At 35.6% G+C, this 20,077-nt stretch overlaps 3 protein-coding genes across 3 annotated transcripts; 1 reads left to right on the top strand and 2 right to left on the bottom strand.

The window, feature by feature from the left end:
- Positions 1 to 6,975: 6,975 nt before the first annotated feature.
- LOC121263598 (protein Mpv17-like) lies at positions 6,976 to 10,926 on the top strand. Its single transcript, XM_041166574.1, has 3 exons — positions 6,976 to 7,266; positions 9,538 to 9,629; positions 10,233 to 10,926. The coding sequence occupies exons 1-3, from the start codon at positions 7,117 to 7,119 to the stop codon at positions 10,639 to 10,641; spliced, it is 651 nt and encodes a 216-aa protein (XP_041022508.1). The 5' UTR covers positions 6,976 to 7,116; the 3' UTR covers positions 10,642 to 10,926.
- Positions 10,927 to 11,279: 353 nt separating this feature from the next.
- LOC121263597 (pentatricopeptide repeat-containing protein At2g30780-like) lies at positions 11,280 to 16,682 on the bottom strand. The gene is made up of 4 exons (XM_041166573.1): positions 16,317 to 16,682; positions 14,685 to 15,767; positions 13,464 to 13,468; positions 11,280 to 11,533 (listed from the first exon to the last, which is right to left on the bottom strand). The coding sequence occupies exons 1-2, from the start codon at positions 16,578 to 16,580 to the stop codon at positions 14,769 to 14,771; spliced, it is 1,263 nt and encodes a 420-aa protein (XP_041022507.1). The 5' UTR covers positions 16,581 to 16,682; the 3' UTR covers positions 11,280 to 11,533; positions 13,464 to 13,468; positions 14,685 to 14,768.
- Positions 16,683 to 17,773: 1,091 nt separating this feature from the next.
- LOC121263596 (60S ribosomal protein L37) lies at positions 17,774 to 19,372 on the bottom strand. The gene is made up of 4 exons (XM_041166572.1): positions 19,249 to 19,372; positions 19,030 to 19,165; positions 17,993 to 18,094; positions 17,774 to 17,898 (listed from the first exon to the last, which is right to left on the bottom strand). Exons 1-4 carry the CDS (start codon positions 19,249 to 19,251, stop codon positions 17,852 to 17,854), a joined length of 288 nt encoding a protein of 95 aa, XP_041022506.1. The 5' UTR covers positions 19,252 to 19,372; the 3' UTR covers positions 17,774 to 17,851.
- Positions 19,373 to 20,077: the final 705 nt, after the last annotated feature.

Below are 20,077 nucleotides of genomic sequence, written 5' to 3'. Positions count from 1 at the left end.
GACTGATGATGGAACATGGTGAAAGTGCAATGCTGGCAACGTATGGAAAGGGCAAATCTCAAGCCAAACTGAAAGGAAAAGGCAAAATACCTCCCCAAGGTGCTATTAAGAAAAATTCCAAGTGTTTTTTCTGTAAAAAGAAAGGACACATGAAGAAGGAATGCGCCAAATTCCAGAAATGGCTTGCAGACAAAGGTAATCCAACCTCACTTGTTTGTTATGAATCTAATATGGTTAATGTCAATATTAACACATGGTGGATTGATTCTGGATCAACAATCCACATTTCAAATTTTTTGAAGGGTTTACAAAACCTAAGGAAGCCAGTGGGAAGTGAGCGAAGCATCTTATCAGGAAACAAGATGGATTCGCATGTGGAAGCTGTATGAACTTGCTATTTAATTTTATCTAGTGGTTTTGTTTTAAAGTTGGAAAAGACCTTTTATGTTCCAAGTTTCTCTAGAAACTTGATTTCAGTTTCAAGACTAGTACCTTTTGAATATTCCTTTAATTTTTCAAATTCATCATTCAGTTTATTTTATAAATCTGATTGTGTTGGGAATGGTATTTTGTCTGATGGTCTTTACTGCATTAATTTACAAAATAATACCACTTATGATTCAATGCATGTTCACATTAGCACTAAAAGATGTGTTATTAATGAGGATTCCTTTAAATTATGGCACCGGAGATTAGGTCATGTCTTCATAGATAGAATTAAAAGATTAGTAAATGAAGGGGTACTTAATACTTTGGATTTTATTGATTTTGAGACTTGTGTGGATTGCATAAAAGGAAAGCAGACCAACAAGTCAAAGAAATGTGCCAATAGGAGTTCAGACATATTAGATATCATACATACTGATATATGTAGTCCAGACATGGACTCACATGGTCAGAAATACTTCATCTCTTTTATAGATGATTACTCACGATATATGTATCTCTACATACTTCATAACAAGAACAAAGTATTAGATAGCTTTAAAATATTTAAGGTTGAAGTAGATAAACAATACGATAAGCAAATTAAGATCGTGAGATCAGATATATGTGGAGAATATTATGGTAGATACACAGAGAATGGACAAGTACCTGGGCCATTTGCAAAGTTTCTTCAAGAGCATGAGATTGTTGCCTAATACACCATGTCTGGTTCACCGGACCAGAATGGTGTAGCAGAAAGAAGGAACCGAATATTATTGGACATGGTGCAGAGTATGCTTAGTAGCTCCAATCTTTCTAAATCATTGTGGGCTGAAATACTTAAGACGGCAGTGTATATATTAAACCGAGTTTCAACTAAGGCTGTTCCTAAAACGCCATTTGAATTATGGAAAGGTTGGAAATTGAGTTTGCGACATATGCGCGTTTGGGGATGCTCGTCTGAGGTGAGAATTTATAATCCACAAGAGAATAAACTAGACCCAACGACCATTAGTGGGTATTTCATTGGATATGCTGAAAGATCTAAGGGTTATAGATTTTATTGTCCATCTCACAATACTAGGATTGTGGAATCAAGAAATCCAAAGTTTCTTGAAAATGACTTGATCAGTGGAGCGATCAAACCAGGAACATAGTTTCTGAGAATGATCATTCAAGATCTCAACCTTCCACCGCAAGTGATAGATTGGTTATTGTTTACAATACCCCTCAAGTGCAAACTGGTGTTGAACAACCAATCATTGACATTCCACAAGCTGCTGACGACGTTCGAGTGGATCAAGTAGTTCAAGAGTTGCCAACAACTATTGAACAACAAGTTGAACCACATGCTTCTCAGGAAGATGATGGTGCAACATTAAGAAGATCTATTAGAGCAAGAAGATCAGCAATTCTTAGTGATTATGTTGTGTATCTGCAAGAATCTGACTATAACATTGGAGCCGAAAATGATCCCGAGTTCTTTTCACAAGCCATGAGTTGCAAAGAATCAGAATTATGGTACAATGCCATGAAGGAAGAGATGAATTCTATGAAGAGTAACAAAATCTGGGATCTTGTTGAGTTGCCTAATGGTGTAAAAGCCATTGGATGTAAATGGGTCTTTAAAACTAAAAAGACTCATTGGGCAACATTGAGAGATACAAGGCAATACTCGTTGCTAAATGATTCATTCAGAAAGAAGAAATCAATTACACAGAGACTTTCTCTCTTGTATCTAAGAAAGATTCCTTGCGTGTTATTTTGGCATTGGTAGCCCATTTTGACTTAGAGTTGCAACAAATGGATGTAAAAACAACATTTCTCAATGGAGATCTAGAGGAGGAGGTTTACATGAAACAGTCTGAAGGATTCCACTCTAGTGATGGTGAGCAATTGGTTTGCAAGCTCAAAAAATTCATATACGGTTTAAAACAAGCATCCCGACAATGGTATTTGAAATTCCATAATGTAATTTCTTCATTCAATTTTGTAGAAAACGTTATGGATCAATGTATATACCAGAAGGTTGGTGGGAGTAAAATCTGTTTTCTTGTTTTATATGTGGATGACATTTTGCAAGTAACCAATGACAATGGTTTGTTGCATGAAGTGAAACAATTCCTCTCTAAAAATTTTGATATAAAGGATATGGGTGAGACATCTTATGTCATTGGTATTAAGATCCATAGAGACAGATTTTGAGGTATTTTGAGTCTATCTCAGGAAACCTATATTAATAAAGTTATAGAGAGATACCAGATGAAAGATTGTTCACCAAGTGTAGCTCCCATTGTGAAGGGTGATAGGTTCAATTTGAACTAATGCCCAAGGAACGACCTTGAAAGGGAACAAATGAAGAATATTCCATATGCTTCTGCTATCGGAAGCCTAATGTATGCTCAGGTCTGTACAAGACCTAACATTGCATTTGCGACGATATCAGAGTGATCCAAATTTAGGCCATTGGAGAGCTGCAAAGAAAGTAATGAGGTACCTTCAAGGAACCAAAGAATACATGCTTATGTATAGACGAACGGACAATCTGGAAGTAATTGGCTACTCAGATTCTTATTTTGCTGGCTGTATTGATTCATGCAAACCAACATCAGGATACATATTTTTGATGGCCGGTGGAGCTATATCATGGAGGAGTGCCAAACAGATTTTGACTGTCACTTCCACTATGAAAGCCGAGTTCGTCTCTTGTTTTGAGGCTACTTCACATGGTGTATGGCTTAAGAGTTTTATTTCTGGACTTAAAATTATGGATTTGATCTCTAGGCCATTGAGACTGTATTGTGACAATTCAGCTGCTATTTTTATGGCTAAAAACAACAAAAATGGGAGTCGGAGTAAACAGATCGTCATTAAATATTTAGCCATAAGGGAACGTGTTAAAGAAAATAAAGTGCTCATTGAGCACGTAAGCACTGAACTAATAATCGCTGATTCTTTGACTAAGGGCATGCCACCGTTGAAATTCAAGGATCATGTAGTGAACATGAGACTTGGTTTTATTATGTAATTTTTCATTGTATGAACAATGTTATTTTAATGAAATTCATAAATATTTTGATGTTTTTTCTCATATTGATGTGCATCTTAATTTAAATTTTGAGAAAAATTCATCTATGTTGGACCAAGAATAAACATAGGATTTATTCATTAAGAAATTGTTCCCACATAAATTATAATGTTTAAAGAATAAATATATAGTAATACATGGAAGGTAATACTCGTCATTAGAGGACCTATCATCATGATTCATGTATTTATTACTTAAATAGAGATTATCGATGAGTTTAAGATGAAATCTTAGATTATGAGTGTGGACCAAGTAGGAGAATGTTGACCGTTTCTCACGGAGACGTTCGTGGGAACGAGTCTATCACTTAAGAGTCCTTGAAGTGGTCCACTACTCTTCCATCACGTTCATAACTGATCCCATGAAAATAGGATCACGTGGGACACGTAAACACCGAAATTTGATGGAGGCTTCGGCTATAAATACAATGTTTGGTCCCCATACTCACTCACTCAATTCCCTTCGGTATTACACCGTCTAAATAGAGTGGAGAAGAGTTTAAAAGTGCCAAACACAGAAAGAAACGCAGCAAAAACAGTAAATAATATCAATGGCTGGAAGTATTTTTCTTGGCATTAAAACCTATCAGTTCTTGTTTCTAAAGTGTTATTCCGCATTCTAGAATTGTTTTTAGTCTAACAATCAATTGTTGTATTAATTTTATGTTATAAGATTAATAAATTTGAATAATAAGATTAGAATTTCATATTATATTAATTAGCAATTTAGCATATAATATATATAATATAATATAAAAAATTATAAATATATATACCAGTTCGATTCGGTTTAAACCGGTTTTTAAAATATGAAAATCGGTACTGCACCGGACCGCTTACAAATCGGACCGTTCGATCCGTTTAACCGATTTTCCTTTTTTTTTAACATCCCTACTAGTCATACTCTTGAAAAAATTATTTTGGTAAGTAAACATTTATTTATTTAATTTTTAAGCATCCTTTGAAAATATTTTTTTTATATTTTTATTTATTTTGTAGAAGATGGTAGATAAAATGAGAGATTATTAAAATACAGTTTGTCTATAGGACTTTTGTTTTGAGCTTTTGAGAAAGTCAATAATAATTTTTTTTTTTTTTAAAAGATGTTTTGAAAGCCGTTGCTTTTAAGATATATGAAATCTTTTAGAGCTTGAACTCTTTGGATTGAAATTGAAAAATATATTTCAAAACCAAATGCAATCATCTTTCTTCTCTCTAGTTATAGTTGTTGTTGTGAGTGTTGATGGGCTAACGGGGTCGCAACGGTGACAAATAGGATGAAACACTTGAATGCACTTGAAAGAGATGTTTTGTTTTGTTTTTGTTTTTTTTTTAAGAAATGATAGAGCCACCAAAAATTTGTACACATATTTTGTACCATTTTTTTTATATTTTTGTTTACTTATTAAGGAAGTGTTTTTTTAATAATTTTATATTTGTTTAAAAAAAATTTAAAGGAGTTTAAAAAATAACTGAAGAAAAAAAATATATATTTACATTATTCGGTGCCTACTCCTAGGCCTGTGCATAATGGGCTTTGGCCCGCACCGTCCGAAACACCTTATCCGTCCAACCCGTATAATGATAGGTTCATCGAGTCAAAGTTGAATATCGGGTTTAGATTTATGAACTCGTCGAAACCGTAAAAGTGAAAGTAAAACTGAAAATTCTCTGTGAATCTCTTCTCTCCATTGCGAAACCCTACCCTCTATCACCCTCTTTAGCTTCTCTCCACTTCGTTTCACACTGAGCACCACCAAGTTCCAACGCCCTGCCTCCGATAATCTCTCTCTCTCTCTCTCTCTAAGATATAACTTGTGTCCATGTTTCATTCTGGTAAGTACCCTAGATTTCAACCTACACCGTACCTTCCTAAGCATCAACTGCCTGCATAGTTGATAAATTTTACAGAGCATTGATAAATTTAACCTACACCGTACCTCTCATGAAGAAGACTTGAAATCTTGCTTATTTTGCAATGATCCCTTCAATACCAACCTGATGAAACCAGAAGAAGATCAGAACCACAAAATCTGACTTCCCAAAATCCTTCCATTCCATAAATGTATATATCCACAAGAATGAATCAGTACTGACGGCCTTACACTCCCACCCCACAAAAAACATAGAATAGAAAATATATGGTAAGCAACGACTGATTTCATGACATATATGGAATAGGCTATTCCATACCGAATTTTATGTGGCCTAGCACTGCCTTAAAAAAAAAAAAAAAAAAAACAAAAAACAGAAAGAGATGTATTTTGGTGCAGAGATGATCCTGCAGGTGAACCTACAACACATACTAATACATTAATATCTTGATATCTATGACTTGCTATTATAGAAAGAAAAATGCTTGAGACATTGAAGAATATGATGTAAAATCTAAAAAAGATATTCGCATAATGAACAATTATACTTAGCATTCCACACACTATACACTATATTTATTATTATTTTTTCATAGTAAGTATGTGATGTATAGATAATAAGTAAAACAACTTAATTAGTTTAACATGAATAAAATAAAAAAAATTAAAATTAAAATATAATATGATGTATGGTGTGAGATGATAAATAATATAACCATTCGCGTAATATATTTGTAATGTATCATGATTATTATAAAAAAAATAATACTAAATATAGTATTAGGATGTACAAACTCTGCGTACTTATTTTTAAAAAAATACTATTAAAATTTTTCTTTTATATGAATCTCAGATTTATCCACTTTTTTTTTTTTTTAAATGTACGAGATTTACACACTTAATATTTTAAATATCATTTCTTAAAAAAAATGATAAGTTTTTAATTCTAATATATGAGTTTTTTTTTTTTTTTACTCGAAGAATGATGGATAATATTATTTAAACTTAGTATAATAAAGCTAGACAAAAATAAAGTATATGACAATTTATTTATTTTTGTTTATTGGGGGCGTGGGAACGATTTCCTGGGGAACAAGTTTCTAATGAAACGGAATTACAGAAATTTAAATAACCTGCTGCAATCACCGAAAAAGTGGTTCGAATGTGTTTATTAAATAGTGTATTTTATTTATTTATTTATTTATATATTTTTTTAATCATCATAAATATTTAAAAAAAATAAAAATTTACAATATTATTAAAAAATAATTTTTTAATCACTAAGTAAAAAAAAAAAAACCTCATTCGGAACATTTTTTGAGTTCTAAAGTATTTTTGAAATTTAAATAGAGATGTTTAATTAATGAATTAAGATGAGATGAGAAGAAAGTTAATTATAATATTATTTTTATTTTAAAATTTAAAAAAATTAAATTATTTATTATATTTTATTTACAAATTTAAAATTTGTAATAATTAAATAAAATTAGCGGTGAAGATTTGAATCAAAACATAATTAATGTAAAAATGTTTTGTATCGTTTCATTGGTTCGGGAAGGTATACTGTAATAAAAAGGCCAGGTCAGAGATACGTCTAAATATTCAGGCTTCCGCCGAAACAGAGTCACGAAAAGGAATGTCGTTTCGAAGCCTATAATCTATCTACTCTTATTTCTCTTGCTGTCTCTAGAATCTCTCTCTAGAATTTGTTCTCTTTATCTACTCGGCCATGTTGAAGTTGTGGAAATGGTACCAAAATTGCTTGGCTGTCCACCCAGTTAAGACTCAGGTCATCAGCTCGGGTATTATATGGGGTTTTGGAGATATAGCCGCCCAGACAATCACCAACTACACTGCCAAGAAGCACCATCAAGTTCAGGTTAGTTCCCATCTGCAAAACCCTCTAATACTCTAAGTTCTGCGAAAGGATTCGAACATTTCTGAGCTCTTTTCTCGCTGTTTTGGTAAATGAGCCTCTTCTATTCCCTTCTCTATGTCCGCCTTTTTGCATCTGTTATCCATTTATATGAATTTGCGTGTATTAACTATTCGGCAATTAGGTATCTCCCATTTTCTTGCGATGTGGTTGACTTCATATTATATGTGTTTTTGTTTCTGCTGTTCATCGTATTGAGTTACGACATGGTGGACTGTGAGGTTCTAATACGGAAATGAAGGAAATACAGATCGAGAAAAGATACTACTGAGTTACTGATGGGAAGTTGTGACTAAAATTTAGTTTGCCAAAGCCAGTGAATGAAGCAGTTTCTGGCGTGTGCCCCACAGACCTACAAATTCTGGCTTCAAGACTTAAAGTATGTGGAGGAATTTTTCTCATTAGGATTCTAGAATGAATACCCTTCTGTAATAAAAGTGACAGAAAATATAAAATATAATAGAAATTGAGATAGAGAGGAGAGGAGGAGGGAGAAACTGCATCTTTACCATTCTCAAGTGTGATTGAATACAAAGCATAGATTCTTATTTATAGGGAAATTACACTGAGATGAGATAAGGTAAATCTTAATCATTATGAAAATCAAATCGAGATATAATTATGAAAATCAAATCAAGAATCTCAATTTCGTCAGCTGTAGCATAGGGGTTGGATTCTTACCGTGGACAAACATAACTAATGAGTATAAATCCAGCACTATAATAGAATTCTTTGTCTTTTGACTTAGCTACTCTGATGTCTTTCAGAACATAAATCTCCGTTAAAGTTTTCTATTCCTTCATCATCATCTTGCTTAGGATTTACAAGAGAGGATTTGGAGGGGGGGGGGGGGGTGGTGGTGGTTATTTTTACTCATACTAGACTTCAGATGACCAGTGAATCTAGAACTCGATTTTGTCATGACCTACATTATCGCGACATGATTCTCAAGGAAGCTTTCTCAAAGGTGTATGGCATTGCTAGTGCACATAAGACTTTAATGAAGATTTGCCTTCCTTGTGGGATTATATTTATGATTAAATGGACTGATAGAGGTCATGTTCCTATCTTTTTTCATGGCTGACATTTTATATATATTTATAAATTTTCTTAGTGGGTATAATTCACACTTCTATATGATTAAAATGGTTGGCGTATGTGTATTTTTCATGTTTTCAAGGGTTTATGATGTTTATATCTGTAAATTGGTATGGACTATGGAGTGGAGTTTGACTCTGCACAGAATATAAAAGGAAGAAAAGAAAGGAGAACTAAGACAGTAGTCCTCATGTTTTTGGCCGATCTATTTATTTTAGAAGAAAAAATCCACTGGTTGTACAAATTATCCAATGCTCACTTTGGCATGGGAATGGCTTATATAATTAATCACTTGGATCTTGGACCTACCTGTCACCACATGAAAAGGGGGCATATTTCATTTTACCACAATGACACCAGGCAAGAATGGTATCCCTTGTTTCTCTGAGGAATAACAGTTGTGGTGACTATTGGAATGCCAGTGATTAATGACTATACAGATTATTGGGCAGCCATTGGGCACACCATTTGTGCACAAATTCTTGATTTTAGGTTAGTCATGCTTCAGTTTCTTCTTTTTTTATCTTGGTATAGGTAATATTAGGCCTTTTTTGATTTCACATATGGTTTCAACCCATCTCATCTCATCTCAACATCCAAACACCGTTAAAACACAAACACTTTTCAATTTCAAATTTTCAAATTTTCAACTTTTTCAACTAATCATTATCTAATCATCACAAATTTTCCAAACTTCCAAACAAAACACAAAAAATAATTCAACTTTTCAAATCCTTTTTTTTTTTATAAGTAATCAACTTTTCAAATCCTAAAACAAAAATAATATTAAAAAAATTATATTCTAATAATATTTTAACTTTATAATATTTTTATTCAATATTTTCTCTCTTCTTTCCTAAAATCCTATAAAACATCTCAAGTCAAACCATTTCACTACTATTCGCAAACTATCTCACTCTTCACATATTTCTCATCTCATCTCATTTCATCTGTGTAACCAAACGAGGTCTTAGCTGGTATTTTGTTATTCTTAATATTTGAAAATTCTCATCTCACATTATGTGACTTGTATCTTTGGCCTCATTACATAACAGAAAGTTCGTAGCACTAATCTGTTTTTGTTCAAAGATAACCACTCCATCTTTGATTCATCAGGATGAAGATAGGAAACTGAAAATCAATTGGAAACGAGTGGCTACGACCAGCTTGTTTGGGTTTGGATTTGTTGGGCCAGTTGGCCACTTCTGGTAAGTGTACCTTACTCATTGAGAAACAAACTTTTAATGACAGATTGGTTTTTGCTGTTGATCAAAATAAAACAGGAATTTATCTTAGTGCTTGTTGAGATTATTTAGATTTTCTTTTTAAATTAATCGTGGATTTTATCATAAAAGGCATTGCATAATTACACAGGTTGCATGCCAAATTGGACACAGAAATCTAAAAGAAACTTGCCAAAAGTAAAGTTGAATGCATATACTATAAATTCGCTAACTTTGTCATTTGCTGCTCATGGGATTAAGGCTATAAAGCATGCACTCCTATACATGTGCATTAACTGTTTCTAGAGTGAGATTTGAATTATTCTTCCACAACCACTGTTTAAATGCATTTTCATTCAGTCAACCCATGGGTTGTTTTTTGGTTCCTCTTTTGGTGAACCTCTTAATTCCTACCTCTCCCGCTCAGTCTTGAGCAAATCCAAAACCAATTGAAGTTGGAAGTTTTTTAGTGAGTTGAACATGTAGTTGCCCACCGGCATAGGCAAGGTGTCTGAGAGTTTTTCACATGCTCAAAAAAGCAAAAAGAGTACATTACTCTATAAATATTTTTCTCTTTCTCGTTTGTAGGTACGAAGGTTTGGATCGATTTATAAGATTTCGTCTGTTATTGCAACCCAATTCCTTTCGATTTGTTGCTACTAAAGTTGCTGTTGATGGGATCATCTTTGGCCCATTGGATTTACTCGTTTTTTTCACTTACATGGGGTTTTCAACTGGAAAGAGTGCCCCTCAAATAAAGGAAGATGTGAAGAGGGACTTTCTCCCAGCCTTGATTCTGGAAGGAGGCATATGGCCTATTCTTCAAGTTGCAAATTTCCGATACATACCCGTGAGGTATCAGCTTCTTTACGTCAACTTTTTCTGCCTTTTGGATAGTTGTTTTTTGTCATGGATTGAGCAACAACAGGATGCTCCTTGGAAGCAATGGTTGAAATCTTTTCTACCTTTGAAGGAAAAAAAAGGCCAAAGTGGCTGATTTCTCGTCAACCCGTTTCATCTTTCATCCAGAGCCTTGCTCTAATCATAGTGGATATACATTTCAGAAAAGTAAAGAGTTCATTGAGAACCTCCAAATACCAACTTCTGTTTTTTACAGTTGGGATGTGGGAAGTGATGAACAATTGGTCTCACTTTGAACCGATTTCCAATTGGAATACAAGGAAATTGACATTACTTATCCTATCATGTTCAATCATTTTTGTTTGCTCAAGGGTTATGAGATTTTGCCTCCTGTTGTATTAAATCGGGGATGATAGATTTTGCTCTCTTATCTTTCGTTGAAATACTCTTCTAAGTGCATAGTGATGGAAAAAGTTCACAAGACGTGAGATTTTGAGCTTTGATCCTTTATTGAAGTAATTTCGTAGAAGTGCTGCTTCAGTAAAGTCTCTCTAGATTTTATGGGTCCTGGGATTTTTAGTAAATTCGGTTAGAGGTGCCCCCGAGACTTCTCTCATGCTTTCATCTCTCGACATGAGCCAAACCCTTTATGTTTGAAGGCATTTGTAACACACCTGATAGTAGGTGTTTGGGTGACCAGAAAATATACGAGAAAATAAAAGAAAATTACTCACTTCGAAGATAGCACCTCCATGGAAGAAAATAAGAAGATGATAAGAGAAAAAATAACATTTGCATTAACTTTTATGAATGTTTCAATCCTAGAGCTCTTGGCTCTTACATAAAGAAGATGACCCTTAGATGGGCCCAGGCTAACAGAACTAAAGGCATACAATAGAGTAAAACTAAGGCCCAAGGCCCATTAGCTATCTTAAGTCCCAAACACATGCTTGAGTACGAAATTGTAAATGACATTAAACGGGCCTAGGGCCCATAGCCCAGTTCCTTCGTTCGGAAACTGTGACAAATCATCCCCCATAGAAGCACCTTGTCCACAAGGTGCTGTTTGACTGCCACGCTTCCTATGTAACAGGAAATTATTAACTTTCAGCTCATCGTCAGTGACCCAATCCAAATTTTCATCTTTTACCCCATGTCCAGCAAGGCCCCTGCAAATAGCCATGAAAGAAACAACATATGGGGAGGCCATTTGGTCAAGAACCTCTTTTGCAGACTTCTCAATTCCCTTAAATTTACTCACCAAGTATTCCAACAATGCATTATCAACCTTTGTGTCTCCATTTGTTGCTTTCACCTCATCACTAGAAGCCATAACAATATCAATTGTCAGAGATGATAATTGCGCTGTTATGAATGTGGAATAGCTTGCATCAACTCTAGCAATCTCTCCTAAAACAACAGCACTTACAGTAATGGAGAGACCAGGACACCCATAACCCTTGATTGTGCCACCTGTCATATTCAGGGCCCCAAGTTTTGGAATAACAAGAAACGAAAACTTGGCCTTCTCCCAATACTCTGTCATTATTGGAGCTATTTCTTGTTCCTTGCACTGTTTTACTTTCATCTTGATGGCCTTCTCATCAGGAGTCAGTAGGTCATCAAGTTGAAAATAGTTTGAAGCACAAGGAGGAAAGACGGACGCTGGAGTTGCTTGCGGGAATGCGATGGAAACATCCAATGGGGGTAATTTAAAGTTCACAAGTACCGTACATGTTCCCATCCAAGAAATAAAATCTCGCATAAGCATTTTATCGAATAAGTCATGCACAAAACTCGAATAACCATTTTTTCCATACAATCCCAGCGCAATATGAGCATGCAAATTACTTAATTTGTCCAAATGAAAATCGAACAGTTCCAGAATCAAGATTATGATAAAATTAATCATTCCTAACCTTTTTATTGGGTAGTAAGTAGCTTGTGCTGAAGCTAGTACTGACGCGATGTTGAAAGCTTGTGCAGCGAGACTTTGAACCAGCAGTTGATGATTGAAAGGAAGATGAATGCTAGCCTTAGTTGCAATGACATTCAAGATTGACTCCTCATCATTTTTCATTCCAATCAACAGCTCAGTCTCTTCTCCAGCTGGCACCACTAGAGCACTATTCTTCGGGAAAACACAGACTGTATTAACTCCTAGAGTTGGGCTAAAATTCTCATCACCAAAATCTTGGGCATCCTCACCAACGATCCCAAGATCACCCAATTCTTCAATGGCCTCTATAGGCTCCACATCAGAACCCACTTGACACCTAGCAACTTCATTGAAGAAAGGAACCTTCGATAACATTGTCACAAAATTTTTTTCAATATCCTCTGCTATTCCATAAAGATTTCCGTTGGTATAAGCTCCAGATGATTCGGACTCCAAAAGTGCAAGGCAAGAATTAGGTTTGCCCCTCCTTATGTATTCAATCCTTGTGCTGCTGCATTTCAAAGAACTGAAATAGTCTAAAGTATATACAGAAACTGTGATAAGTGAGTCATTGTTTTTATTATAAAACAAGCTTCGTATAACTTCATCAAGACTGGCATTCAGAAGGCATATTCTCCTATTAGCCTCTCGGCTTAAATGCTGCACAAACACCAGATTGAGCAAGAGCAGACACAGTGTCATGAGTTGCTACAATTTCAATTGTTTTTCGGCGTGAGCAAGCATGCTCACGCCTCAAACTTATGTCTCGTCTCTGAAGTTTCTTAACACTATTGACCAACCCATCCACGCCACCTAAAGCAAGGCTATCGATGGCAGCAACTGAAGGCCTTCTTGCAGCTTTTACCGTGCAGGTAATAATCTCTATAGATATATAGCCAGGCTTTGTTTCTTTGGCCATCAATCCCTTTCAAAATCCTTCAAAAGTTGCAATATCAAATCCACAAGACAACTTGCCCTTTGCGCCGGTAATCACGATGGTCTTCACATCGTCTCTTCTTAAGGCCTCTTCATCACAGTCCTTTAAGCTGCGCAACAGGGGAATTCCTTTAGTGTACTGATTCAAACCGGTCTTTTCCTTCAGCGTCACATTCACTTCCTTAATCCTCACTTCATATGGAGGATGCGATGGAGGTCGATACGGGAAGCTTTTTGACTTTGGGTTTGGTGGACTGTGGCTCTGGAGCGGGCTTGAGAGGAACGGTGGGTTGCTCTTCGGTGGCCATTGTAGGACCAAAAAAGGCCAAAAGATAAGGAAATCTAGGGTGTCTTGGGTCCAAAAATTTTTGTCGAAATGAACAATGGTTTGCATGGAGAAGGAGGGTGCAGATCAGTCGGTGTGGAGAAGAGGTGCAATGGATTGCCGCTAGATGGAGGTTAATTGTGGCTGGGTGTAAAGATATTGTTTGGTTGGGTTTTCGAGTTGAGGGTGAGGCGTCAGGAATCTGAAAGGCGATTCCACCGGGATCAAACTCCCATATGGTGGTTAGGCCTCTTACAATTAATGAGTCTCTGTTGCTAGTGGCGACCAACAGGAAGCAAGAATAGAACAAATAATTTCTGAGATGAAGAGAATGACACGAGATTCTTAGGGAAGGATCAAAGAATGGTAGAAATGGTTCAAGATTTTTGGAGACATAAGAAATAATAAGTTGAGCGGGCTTGATTTCATCTTTTTCTTCCACAACAACTACATCTTCTTCTTGTATGTCACAAATTTGATCTTCGAATTGGTTGGAACTGGTTGAAACTTTCCTGAAAGTTACTAGCAAAATCGTCAAGGGACTGTTGAAATACTTGATGCATTTTATTGTGACTCTTCCAAAAATCCTTCAGATGTTGTTGAATAACATCAAAGCGTGGAAGATTGTGTTCCATTAGCTCTTTGATATTGAGTAAGGATGAAATGACGTTTTCCATTCTCACGGATTGATGAAGCCGATGCCAAGGAAAAATTGACTTTGAATACCACTTGTAAAACACCTAATAGTGTTTTGGTGACTAGAAAATATATGAGAAAATATAAAAAAATTACTCACTTCGAGAGGAGCACCTTCATGGAAGAAAATAAGAAGATAGAGGCTAACACAACTAAAGGCATACAATAGAGTAAAATTAAGGCCCAAGTCTCACTAGCTATCTTAAGGCCCAAATACATGCTGAGTGTAAAATTGTAAATGACATTAAACGGGCCTAGGGCCCATAGACTAGTTCGTTCGGACATTAGGATGCATGTCATCCGATGCTACTATACATGGATGCACATTGAAGATCATAGCAGTTTGCAATAAACACAATACAGGTTGCTATGACAATCCAGTTGATTTCATATGCTCAATCACAATATCTAATTTTTCTGATAAACCTGCTCTTCGATAACCAGCTATCAACAAATCATAAGTCGACCTTCTGGGCACGTAATAACCTTTTATATGTTCCAAAAATACGTCTAGCCGGTCATAAGCTGCCCTTCTGAAGTAAGAACAAATTACCTTCTCAACATCATCAGGACTGTTGAATGATAAGTCCTGTTTTAACATCCTATCAAGAGAATACTCTACATCGTCCAATCTATCTTGCATTGCATACATCCCTATGATCGCACAGTGTACCCGTGACAAAATCTCAGAAATTGGATTGGCATTCATCAAAGTTACAAGGAGCTCCTCCATATCGTCCACGGTCCCCACTTCGACATAAAACTTCACAAGTCTCTCAGCCATTTGGCTACTAATTTCCCACTCACCATCAAGCACAAAGTTAATGAAATCTTTCACTTTACCAAAATTTCTCCGCTTGCAAAGCACTTCGAGCATATTATCCAATATGGGTATGTTGGGCATTACTCCAGACACCGTCATTTCTTCAAATAATTTATCAGCACCATCGTAATTTCTTCCTTTAACAAAACCCGAAATCATAGATTCATAGGTTTGAATATCAGCAGAGAACCCAGCAGCTTTTTTGGCAGAGTACCAAGCTTGCATTGCAGCAGCATTTCCCCAATTTGAAAACACGAATATGAAAGCATCATAAGTGTCAGAATTAGGCTTGTAGCCCTCTGATCTCTCCATCATCTCAAATAAGCTCTGGGCTGTCATTAAATTACCTGATGACAAGCAAGCATGTATAAGCGAATTGAAGACAGAAGAAGTGGGCTTCACTCCATGAGCCTCCATAGAAGTAAAGACACGCATGGCAAGAGGGAGACTCTGAACATTTCCACAGAGGGACATCAACTCAGAGAAGGAATCATGGTCTCTCACATTATCCTTCAGCATTTTCTCTAATCTCCACTCCAAAACCTGATCAATCAAACAATGGAATATTATGAGCACAAAAGTGAGTTGGAGAACCAGGAAAAGATGGGAATACAGTGATGATAAATTCACGCAGAGATTCATAAAAATACCAGATTTTGATGCCAGCAAAGTATACGGATTCCAAACGTGAAATTCTTACTCTAGTGAGAGAGTGATTTTCAGGTTCTCTTTTTACAGAGACACGATTTTGTGTTTTTGGTTCATGACCAATATGTTGACCATTGATCAACATTTGAGAAAAGCTCACAACTTTAATGTAAATCAGCAATTTCTGTGGATTCCTACCTTTTCTTGTGTTAAATTTTCACAAATTGGGGGTAGTTGAATCTTACAGTTCCGTTTGGTTGATTAGAAAAAGTACGAAGGGAAGAAATATGACTGACACCTGAAAAGAATTCACTTTCCATTTTTATGATAAAGTTTCAAGATTTCTTCCTTATCGTTTCTTTCTCCGCGCTTTCCGGGAGACCGAAGAGTGCAAAGTGACAACAAAAAAACGGTGAAAAGAAAGAGAGTATACGAAAGAATTACCAGCTTGGCCTTCTGAGGAGACAAAGACCCGAGAGAAGTGAGGAGTGCTTCCCAGGAATACCGGAAGCTTTTGAGGTCAGAAGAGTCCTCTGAATCTAATACAACTTTAATTCGCGAACTTGGTTCCTTAAGCAATATAGCGAGCAGAGGATTGGGATTCGGTGGTTTGTCGCAGAATGAACGTTGGATTGTTATGGGATGTGGCTTCAAAGCTATACCCTTTTTCGCACAGAACGATGCTAAAACCCTAGCAACTGAGGCCATGTTTTCTCTCTATCTGAATGCTTTGGTATCTTGATTCGAGTTTTCGGTGGGTTGTTGCGTTTAACCGAGCCTTGGCGCAGGGTAAATTTGGGATGTTTGGACGCGGGGATATGAATTCGGTTTAAATAATTTCTGCAGCTAGACTGGAAATACAACATATTTATAGCATTATTTATTTATTTATTTATTGAAAAGATTTATAGCATTATTCGATAATTATTTCTATTAGTTTTTTTTAGTATACTTGTTTTAACATCCTTGTACTATGGTCCTTAACGATAGCACTCGTTTGGTTAGATAGAACTCTCCAGACCAGCTCCAAATCATGACAGAAATAATTTCTGGAATTCTTTCCAGAAATGGTAAACAACAAAGAACAAAGTCTCAAACAACCTACTCATGTTCATGGAAGGAATAATAATAAGGTTGTTATTTACTACTATCCATTTATTATTTTTTTTATATTTGATTTTTTTTAAACTTTTTATTTTACGTAATGATTAATAAGGTGAACATTAGTAAAATTATATATATATTTTAATTTTTTTTAGTGATTAAAGATTCCTGAATAAAATCTTCGTGCAATGGAGATCGTGCCTCGTACAGATCCTCGAAACATGGCGTGGCAATAATTATGCAAAGTGCAAGGTTGGCTGTTAACTATGGAATTTAACATGGTTGTATCGGCTGACTGAAGGGGTCGTTCCAATGGCCCAAGGCTGATAGCAATGGTTCTTTCTCAAAAACAATGACCTAAACCTGACTGTTATACACATCCACCAGGTTCGCCATTGTAATCAATTCTCTTCTCTCCGACCACTAACAGTCACAAGCCTACTCTTTCCTCTACCTGAAAAATTCTCTCCTTTTCTTCCCCTTGATGATTTTTTTTGGAGTTGCACAAACTTGAACGGATCATTTTTGGGAACCATAGCTTTGACATATGACATGGAATAGCACCAGCCATTACAGGCCAAGCAACAGATAAGAAATAATCACTTGGGGCAACAAGCCAACAAGTCTCATCAACATAGAAAACACATTCAGAAACACAGCAGAGACTAGAGAGAGACAAAAGAGACCAGTTAAAAGTAATTACCATTGATTGTCAAAATAAAGCAGGGATGCTTTTAACTCTCCAACATTAAAAAAAAAAAAAAAAAAAAAAAAGCAATATTCTAATTTTTTTTTTCTTTTATAGGTTTTGTTTCTGGTTTGAGAATTAAGGAAAATAATATAAAATAAAAAATATAATATTGCCCTTCTAAACTTTAAGGGGCTGCGGTTGTTCCCTTCTTCCTTGGGGTTGCTTGAGTACCTAAATAAACACGAGAGACAAAAATCATTCAACCAAAATATATTGAGGCACGTAAGAAAATATAATTGATGTGCAAACAGAGAAAACAATCTACCTTCTCTAAAGTTAGTCTTGAACCTGCGTGGCACATGACGGAGGTACCTCATACGGCCAGTTCCAGTGGTCTTTCTGCGGATAGCCTTCACACTCCAGTTATCTGAAGAAAATCAATACAAAAGCTAGCATCAAAGTCATAACCAGTTTCATAACTAGTTTCAGTGTTGAACTGAGGTGAGTTGAGATATAAAATTTTGTTAGAATATTATTTTTTAATATTATTATTATTTTAGGATTTGAAAAAATTAAATTGTTTATTATATTTTATATTGAAATTCGAAAAAATTGTAACGATGATTTGAGATTAGTTTAATAACCAAACGAATCTGTAAAACTCCTAAATTAGCTCCAATGCTTAAAACCAAGATGCAGTTTGGTAAGCACTGAGCAGTACTCTTTCTGTCAGAAAAAACTAGAAACAAAATACTTTCAAAGGCACCAATTCATTCGAAATGCCACCACAAGGAACGTGAAATTGACAAGGTAGAGGAAAAAGGAAAGACAACAGTTCAAAACTACGAGCTCAAAAAGTAACAGAAATGAAAGAGAAATATACCAAAACAGAGGATCGAATCATTTTTTTATATAAGTAAACTTAAAGAAACAGAAATGCTGAAACGATCACAGAATCAAGATGCTTTGTTATAATTTCATTCCCAAAGAAAATATACTAAAAAAAAGCAGAATAGTTGTGTAATGTTCCAATTTCAATTGGTTGAGATTCAACTTCAGAAGAGTAAAAGAAAATCATGCGATTTCATATATCATTTTCTCATCTTTCGAAATCAAAATTATAACCTTATAATCAAGTTTGAGTCACTCATTTAGGATTACTTTTGTTTTCACTGGACATCGAAAATGAAAAACAAATTTCTTGCATTTTTTTAAGCAACCAAACAAATCACTAATTGCCAAAACAAGCCCCTTAAAAGCAAGCAAATGAAGTAAAATCCAAGGATCAGATCAAGTCAAAGACCATATATGTTGTGTGCGTGTGTTAATTCTCTTTTGCATATTTTTTTCAGAAACGTTTACATTTTCTGACGCGGCTTGCGGGATAAGCACAGGCGGCGCAGCGACTCTTCTGGAGGTGGAAGCTTCTGCGTCCGCATCGCACGCACAGCGTGTGGGTCTTGTTCCTCCTCTTCCCAAAGCTCCCTGTTCCTTTTCCCTATTAAATTCCATTTTAACAATTACACAACATAGACACAAATCAATCTATCGAGAGGGAAAGCGAGAGAGAGTAGAGAATACCATTTCCTTGGTCGCATAGAGAGACTGATCTGGGTTCGGAGGTTTAATAAGAAATCTATCAGCTTTGATTACTAGCTCTCTGCGTAGCGTTATTAAACTAGGGTTTTAGGTTTTTTGTTTATGCACTGTTGGACCCGAGACATGCTGGCCCGGTGATCCACGTAGTTGGGCCAGTGGGCTTTAGGACAAACTTCCTTATTGGGCCGGTGGAACTATTTTTCTTTTTATTATTACTTAAAAAAACTATTAATAAAATGTAGAGGACATTTCAAATATTGGACAGAACAGAAAAAGTGACCCGTTTATTAAAATTTAGCTAGCGTTTTAGATGATTCAAGGCCAATGCTCTAACAACCTATTGAATGCGTTTTGCCACAAATAAAGCTGGATTAGTCACTTGAATGTGACCGATTGGTCTTGTCTTTTGATGTGGACCATTGACATTAGCAACATGTTAGCAAAGATCGTTAATAAATCATCGATCTCAAGTTCTCAACGTCTTGTTGTGTATATAAAGCTGATTATATATAGTCATGAGCTACTTTTGTTCTGATGAATGATCATATATAGCTAGGAGGAACCCTGCGAAACTAATTAAGTGGCCAAATCAGTTTTTTCTTTTTCTTTTTTTTTTGGTCTGCATTCATGTTAATCCCCTAATTGCCTGAGAATTTATCACCACATTCAACTGGGGCGCGTGTGTGTTTACGTATACGTGCATGCATGACTGTATACGATGAACTTGTATTCATCATATCACCCGAAACCTGCAAAAGTAACAGTGTAAGCTCATCATGTGTAAGTGGGGAGTTATTTTCAGCAATAACAG

The sequence above is a fragment of the Juglans microcarpa x Juglans regia genome, chromosome 4S (assembly GCF_004785595.1).
Source record: "Juglans microcarpa x Juglans regia isolate MS1-56 chromosome 4S, Jm3101_v1.0, whole genome shotgun sequence".
Lineage (NCBI taxonomy): Eukaryota > Viridiplantae > Streptophyta > Magnoliopsida > Fagales > Juglandaceae > Juglans > Juglans microcarpa x Juglans regia.
This window is presented reverse-complemented; position numbering and strand designations above follow the sequence as displayed.